General features: G+C 47.9%; 1 protein-coding gene across 1 annotated transcript; it reads right to left on the minus strand.

The window, feature by feature from the left end:
• Window positions 1-2,693: 2,693 nt before the first annotated feature.
• Window positions 2,694-7,129, minus strand: EVX2 (even-skipped homeobox 2). The gene is made up of 3 exons (XM_035131595.2): window positions 6,697-7,129; window positions 4,944-5,194; window positions 2,694-3,365 (listed from the first exon to the last, which is right to left on the minus strand). The coding sequence occupies exons 1-3, from the start codon at window positions 7,127-7,129 to the stop codon at window positions 2,694-2,696; spliced, it is 1,356 nt and encodes a 451-aa protein (XP_034987486.1).
• Window positions 7,130-7,949: the final 820 nt, after the last annotated feature.

Raw genomic sequence — 7,949 nt, forward strand, 5'->3', positions numbered from 1 at the left:
CCAAACACAATAAATAACGTAATATACAAAGCTTTGTCGTTATTGCACATTTGTAAAATATCTTACAGCGGGTTCATACAGCCAACGATATCTGAAGCACTAGAACTTTATTTACACTTTTCGTATAATAATAACCAGGTCCAACGGACCTAACATAAAACGATTTTATGATCTGCCTTTTCTTTTCTTTTCAACCAACCAGCAACATTATCGATCAGTTCCAAGATATATATTTATATATTTATATTTATATTTTGGAAAAATGTAAACATTATTGCCAAAATTATTGTCTCTACATCCAAGTAAGGGCGGTTATACCAAACGATATCGAGAATCCAAAAGGTAAAAGCTGGTAAAAAAAAGAGTGCCGCGTTTTGGTCTATTTGTTGAGCATTAAATTATATATTAATTTTAAAAATTAAATATAAACTCAGTTGACAACAGCTGGTATATATTTTTTCCCTTTTTATACATAAGTAGTATTGTCAGTTACTCTTACCCAAAAAAAAAATTAACCCCCCCACACACCTCTTGTGAAGATTAGGTAATTGATTTAGAGGGTTTTTTTTTTTTTGTATGCTATGAAGAGTTCTCGTTCAAATAGTCCACCCTCTTCTCTTTCGCCACCCCAGTGCTATCCTACCTCCAGCCAAGCAACCTGTCTCCATTCTCTGACCAAAAGCACATTTTTTAAAAAAAAACTCTACAGTTTATGTTCACTGAACAGAACAGAATTCAAAAATCAATTCCTGAATGCCCATTATCATAACGCAGAAAAAAAAACAGAATAGAACGCGCAAAGGAAAGAATAGAACAAAAAAAATTTAAACCCCAAAAACTCCAGTGTCTTAAAAACCAGAAGAATTTAAGGACTCTTATTTGAAATATATATAAATTAGCAAGAATGAATGGGCTTGTTTCTCGCTGCTTTCACACCGTACGCTCAGGGCCTAAATAAGCAATAGCTAGTTATTTGAGGGCTTCAACTCTTCAGAAAAATCTCATTATGTGAAGAGTGAAGTGGCTCTGTAGGGAGCATTATGGAAATATCCGTGTTTGATTTAATGAGGCTCTCTTCACATTGGTGTGATATCAACGGAACAGAGGAAAAGTCTACCCGGGGCGTCCACGTTACCAAAATGAAAATTGGCAATTGAGATGATAAGAACCGCGGTTTCCTTGTGCAGAATCACTTCCAAGGTAACAGATATAACATTAAATAACATACATCCTTTGCACTAAGAACAATGTTTTATGTACCAAGTCTCTTATCTGTCTCTTCTAATGACTTCCCTTAGCGGGTTGTTAGTACTTGACAGCAGGTCTCCGCGCGGGGAACTTTCTCCCCCCCATTCCACATTCAAAGGAGGTCCATCAGAGAACATGATTGGCAATTTTCGTCATAATCTGCACATTATTAGCATCAAAATTGACACGGCAGTAACACCGGTTTTGTTTTGTGTTTTTTTGATGTGCCTTTCTTCAAGTTCACGGAAGTCCCTCCAGGAAGTAGTAAAAGGGGGTTGGGTCTCTCCCTCCCTTACCCCAGTGGTGGTTTGTCAGAGCCAAAGGCGTGTGACGAAATAATGCCGAAAAACATTATTTCCGCCCTCCTTTGGATTGATTCCTTTCTTTGCAAATTAAAAAAAGGAAAAAAAAGACGCGTTTGTTTTTTGTTTGTTTGTTTTTAAACTAAAGTACCCGGAAGGTCAATGATTCGAGACAACGCCTAGCCTGCCAATAAAGTTTCAAGTATTTCCCAGATAAATTGTGGACTATGGTGCTCGGAAAGCAGGAAGCTAAAAAAATAATAAAAAATAGAACGTAAATCACCTCGCCCTGCTTCCTGGACGAGCATTGCTGTCCGTCTCTCACTCCCTTCCCTTTTTACTGGCCCACCCTCAGCTTTCTCATTTGTTTACCGCCCTCCCTCCAAAGAAGAAGAAGAAAGAAGCCAGCCTCCTCTTCCAGTTCAAGAGGGCAGGAGGAAACCATAATAAGAATCTCTTTCCCCGCTTCCTCTTCTCCTAAAGCAGCCGGTTTCTTTGCCCATCGCACAGGCATCTCTGTGGCAGATTTCTGCCGGCCTTCGAGATGGCTGCTAGAGCAACCATTGGCCATGCTGGCTTAACCCGCCGTTCAGCAACAACACAGGGTTAGCCATTCTTTCTGCAGAGGATCAAGGATAAGGTGCTGCTTAGAGATCCAGCCATGCCAACAACAGTCGGCTGCAGGTCAGAGGCGCCCAAGAGCAGTTCCCATTGCTGCCAGCAGGGGGAGCGAGGCAGCACCCTCCGAAGCTTGGATGGCTGGACTGATTGCAGAATGTCTAGAAACGGTTGTTCGCCAATCCTAACAACTGGGGTGCTTTTTGGGTGTGAGGAGGGGGCGGGGGAAAGAGGAAGCACAGAATTTTAAAAGGCCAGTATGTTTGGGGCTGCTCCCCAGACCTTCCTCCTCCGCGACACCCTCTCCCAGCAGCCATCTTTTTAAATCAGGGCCGTGAGAACAAACAGCAAAACAACAACAACAATTATTAATTAGAGTACTTTTTTTTAAAAAAAAACATTTTTTGCTAGAGTTCCAGTGTATGCCCCCCTCCCCTCCGTTGTACAAAACGATTCGCTTCTGCCCTCGGCCACCCCGGCTCAACAGCGCCTCCCACTGGCCGCCGCGGTGGGGGGGCTGGCTAGTTATCTGGTCAAGGCGGCCTCCTCCCGCTGGTCTGGGGAAGGGACGGCGGTCTTGCTGAGCACGGCGGCCGAGTAAGGCAGGAAGCTGCTCTCCGAGCGCTGCGAGGCCGCCGCCGCTGCTCCGGCCGCGGTGCAGGTGAAATCCGAGCCGGAGGCGCGCGATCCCAGGGCTGCCGCGGCTGCGGCCGCCGCCGACTGGCTACTGTGACAGCTGAGGCAGGAGCAGGGCGCGGAGCCCGCTGGCGGAGCCGTCGAAGCTGCGGCGGCTGCGGCCGCGGCTGCAGCTGCTGCAGCCGAGGCGGCGGCGCTGCTGTTGAGGCCGGCTGCTGCGGCCGCGGCGGGCGACTGGTAGAGGCCCGGGTGCCTGAAACTGCACAGCAGCTCGGGCCGGGAGTAAGGGTGCGAGAGGGCGCGGAAGGTGTCCAGAGGGCGGATGGAGGTGGCGAAAGGTGAGGCGGTGGCCCCCGACGCCGCAGCCGCGGCTGCGGCCGCCGTCACCCCGACGTGCGGGTAGTAGTGCAGGGGCACGTGGGAATGGAACGGGTAAGGCAGGCTCCCCGTGGCCGCCGCGTGGGTCATCATGTACGTGTAGAAGCTGGGGTCCGCCGGGTGGGGCCAAGACATGGCCAGCCGCTGCCTCTTGTCCTTCATCCGTCGGTTCTGGAACCATACCTGGTGGAGTGCGGGAGAAGGGGAAGAGAGGGGGAGATGTGGGGCAGCGAATAGGGAGGTGGGGGGGACACAGAGGATAGGACGGCTTAGAAATGGCAGCAGATCCACAGCAGCGCGCCACGCCCCCTCCCTCTTCCGCGGGGTCAGATGCGAAGCTTGGCGCAGCCCTTGCGCCACGAGGCGCAGCTGGCCGTGTTAAGCCGCCTCCTCGCCAGGGACATTTCTTGCCCCACATGGCCTACGTTAGGTTTTCGAACCAGCCTTAAATCTCCCCAACTTGGCTGGCCCACTCGATTCAGGCTCTTTCGCCTGGCTCCGCGCTTCTTCCGTTTGAACTTTTAGGCCGCAGAGATATTAAAAAGGTTCTTTGCCTCTCCTTTGCGCGCTGCCGGGGTCGGGAAACTTTCCCCTGCCGAGAAACCATCTCTGAGAAACCAAGGTGGCTGCGCCTTCTTCGATCTCAAAAATGAAACCCTTCCCCGGCTCCCATTCCGTATTAAAATATAATCAGGGGTGTCAGTTTTCTCTTATTTCAATTGAGCCTAACTCAATTCAGTGGAAGCGTTGGGTTGCTGATTTTTTAAAAAAGTTATTCATTTTTAATAAACCTTTGTAAATAAACCTTTTTTTAAAAAAAATGACCAAGATTGCAGATCAAATTGCAAACCCTTATCAACGCTACATTTACTTTCAACGGCCAAAACAGGCAATGCGTCTCCATATCTGTTTTTTGAAAAGGCTGAGAGTTCTGCCCACGTAAAACACCCTTTGCAACCAAATATATGGATGTTTCTGGTCTTCCGGTTTACCTTGGCTCCCTTTCTGTTTATCCCATAGCGCACTATATAGCACGTGATTCAAAACCATTCATTCGGAAGCGATTTGGTCCGACTACAGAAACCAAATGTTCCTTTTTAATATAAAAAAACCCGTAAAAGCCAAACACGGTTTGATTACTGCAAAACTCTTAAGGCTTTCATTTCCCCCAATTCTTTACGGTGTCGAAGGTAGGGCCTTCTCACATCAGGCTGCGATTCTAGGCAAGTTTACCCGCGAGTAAGCCCGGTTGAACATAGTGCTACTTACTTCCAATTAAACTCGTCCAAGGATAGAGTGCAGCCATTTGCGTATTCCTCTCAGATGAGGTAGAGAAGAATCAGCAAATGGAATAGAAACTATCTGAAGGAATAACGGCGTGTGATCCATTTCTAAATCGACTCGAGTTATTTTAAAAAAAATTATATTAACTGCCTTTCTCCTGTTTTTTTATTTTTTAGTAAACGAAAATGCGAGAAATAATGGGAAAAGACTATCTCAGGGGGGGGGAGAGAGACGAGGCTAAACAATATGGTTCTCTGCTCATTTATCTAGTGCCTTTTTCTATTCTCCTTGGCCTTAAAGAAGCGGAGGCGTCAAACGCGGCCTCTTTCAGCTGCCAGCAAGGCGCAGCTGGACCGAGGCTGGAGCTCTGGTGGTTTAAGAACCCGAAAGAAAAACAGAAAGCGCGCAAAGCCAGGAGCCAGCCGGCAGCTTCCCTCGCCTCCCGCAGCCCCGGCTTGCCCTAATACAGTTCTGTACCTTGATGGTAGTCTCCGGCAGGTTGAGAGCCGCGGCCAGCTCGCACCTCCTGGGCCGAGAGACATAGTTCTCCCGGTAGAATTCCTTCTCCAGCCGAGCGATCTGCTCCCGGGTAAAGGCGGTGCGGTACCTCCGCACTTGATCCGCTCCGGAGCTGGAGTTCCCCAAGGCGCTGCCGCCGTGCAGGCTGCTTAAACTGGAACCCGAGGATGAGGTGGTGGTGCTGGGCGTAGAGCTGCTCTCGGAATATCCTACGGAGCAACAACAATGACAGCAGTGAGAAAGCATCAAAGAGCGATGGCTCTTCTCCAGGAGAAGAAGGGATGAGCTGGCGGGCGGGTTTCAACCAAGCGGCAGGCGCCGCTGGCAATCTGGGCTCTCCCTGATAATTAATGCTGTCTGTCATGGATACAAATTGCCGCTGTTAATAGAATCAATAAAAGTTTCTTTTCTTTTCTTTCTTTTATTTTCTTTTCTCTTTTCTTTTTTAAACACGGCTTCATAAGCAAACTAGACGCCTTCTGTGAAATAAATAAATGCAACTCTCTCTGCTCTGCGAAACAAATTAACCGAGGAACAAAGTTAAGGCAGGCGTTTTCCTAAAAGCGTCCCTCCAGCGGAGACTTCCTGAGGCGAAGTCGCTCGTCTTTTTCTGTCCCTGCTTCCCTTTACTTTTTATTTCGTGGGAACCAAATGGTGTCCCTAAAAACTCAAAGGCGTGCCAGTTCGCACTGTAAGTGAATTTCCTCATAGGATACCTTTGGGCAAAAGGTAAATAGCCCCCGCGTCCTAGAAAGATTGATCTGTGGTTGTAAATTTGCAAGTTGCCTCCAGTTAGGATATATTTCCTAACGGACGCTTCGAAAAAGTTGCTACAGCGCTTTGAAAGATTACGCTGTATTAATTGTAAGAGCGAAGTTAACAATGCCGAGCGAAATACTGTTTTGGCTTGGGGGTGGGGCGGACATAGCGGGAAGGAGAAACACTTAATGCATTAATAATAATAATAATAATAATAATAATAATAATAATAATACATAACTGCATTTTTAATGAAAGCATCAAACAAAGTCAGACAGACACACAAAAGAATCTTGCTGGGAAAAGAAGCACGCACTGGACTCAAAGTGCAGCCTCTAACTGCCGTCTTGAAGATGCCCCGCTATGAGCTGTATTTTATAATTACACAGTACCAAAATTGCGCAAGAAACACCTGTCCACACACTCCGTAGAGAAACAGACTGTTTTGTTTAAAAATAAAAAAAAGCCTACGGTGTGAGTAGCACTTCGTTCTCCAAAACAAACAGGAGAAATCTTGTGGAAGAAATGCCCAGAAATACTCAGAAGGTGTGCTACGTTTGGTGGTCACAAATACACCATGACAGTCCTGTTCGGTATAGCTTATAGAAACTCAGCGTACGGGAGTGTGCAGATAAGACTGGAGATCCCTTTAGCACCCTGGATAGACTGTCTGGTGTTGAGAAGCACAAGAACACGCCAAAGAGGCTTCCACACTTGAATATCCATATTGTACCTGCCTGTTCCATAAAGGACCAGCTGATGATCCCTTGGTATTTGATGTACTGCTGAAAATCCTGATATTCTCCAGGAAAAGCTGGAGGGGGTATCGGGGTGTCTTGGATTTCTCCCTATCTCCCCCCACCCCCACCCAAGTTCTTACCCCAGTAAACGCCCGCTTTGGAGTGGAGTGGGGTGGTGGCGCCGGGGTAGACGGGGAGAGAGAGAGAGTTACCTTTGTTATTGTTTTCCTTCAGCTGGGAGGAAGTGAGGCTGGCGGGGGAGCGGAGCGCAGAACAGCCCACCTCCACGTCGCTGTTCATATCTGCCTCTTGAGCAACTTCTGAGTAATGGCTAATCTTCTTCCTCCCTTCCGAGGGAGGCAGCTCCGAGGTGGCGACGCCGACGCCGCTTTCGCTGCTCTGGTGCTGGAGGTTGAATAAAGTGTCTATTTCGAATTTCCCTTTGGCAGGGATGTCCCCTAAAGAGGTGTGCAGAGAAGCGGAAGTCAGTCTTGGGCTCAGGCGGCCGCCGTGGGGCGAATTTTCGAGGGCCTCCAATACCACGTTGCCAGCCGAGTCGGACAAATTCGCCAGCCTTTTGCCGGCCGTGGGGCTGTGCAGCCCTCGTTCCATCAGGATCATCTCTTTTCTTATTCTTTCCATCATCTCTCAGCTCTTTTTCCCCCCTCCTTGGGAAAAAAATTATATATATATATATATGTCAAGGTTGCAAAGGGTTCGTCCTCCTAATGATGAGCCGTGCAGCAGGGGCTAATTCGCATTCAGCCCGGCGAGTGTCTCTAAATATTATTATTACCTCTTTTGGAAGGGGAGGCGTAAAAAAAAAAAAGGCGAGATGCAAAAGCGAAGGGAATGACTGGTCAAAATGACCCATACATCCTTCCTAGCCCCGAAATGTCATTCATCACGAATAGGGAGCGCTCGTCATTAAGGTACGGATGACGCTGGTCGAATAATCATTTATTGTAACAGGTTTATAAGCAAATAAATACAAGCTCCTGTCAACGGATAATGAAGGCGGCTTCGGAGCAGACAAATAGATCCAGGTAGGGAGGCAGAGGGAGAGAAAGAGAGAGGGAGAGAGACCCGGAGTGAAGAGAAGAGAACCGCTTGTCCTTAGCTCGATCAGATCTTGCATGGATTGCTCTGGGGTTTGGCCTCTGGGGTGAAATTGACAGTCTGATTAATAAAACGAGCTGAGCAACATTTCCCCCTTCATTTAGGTGCATCATTATGCTCTGATTCCCCCCTTTCTTTCCTTTCCCCCTTTTTGCTTTTGTGTGTGTGTGTGTGTGTGTGAGAGAGAGAGAGAGAGAGTGAGCGTGTGCGAGCGCGCGAGCGCCTCTTGGCTTCTTAGCTCCTAACGATGCAAGCTTCTTTCTCGTTTGTCCTCCTCGGACAGAAACACGGGGGCTAAATGACAGGGCAGGCTTTGATTTCTAGGGAGGAGGGTTTCTCTCTCTCT

The sequence above is a fragment of the Zootoca vivipara genome, chromosome 1 (assembly GCF_965207765.1).
Source record: "Zootoca vivipara chromosome 1, rZooViv2.hap1.1, whole genome shotgun sequence".
In the NCBI taxonomy this organism is placed as follows: Eukaryota; Metazoa; Chordata; class Lepidosauria; order Squamata; family Lacertidae; genus Zootoca; species Zootoca vivipara.

Excerpts from the sequence above, each read along its gene's own strand:
- EVX2 (XM_035131595.2), bottom strand. The coding sequence starts at position 7,129 with ATGATGGAAAGAATAAGAAAAGAGATGATCCTGATGGAACGAGGGCTG. Across the intron at positions 5,195-6,696 it reads GAAGGAAAACAATAACAAAG|GATATTCCGAGAGCAGCTCT; the intron begins GTAACTCTCTCT and ends GTTGCTCCGTAG. Across the intron at positions 3,366-4,943 it reads TGCCGGAGACTACCATCAAG|GTATGGTTCCAGAACCGACG; the intron begins GTACAGAACTGT and ends GCACTCCACCAG.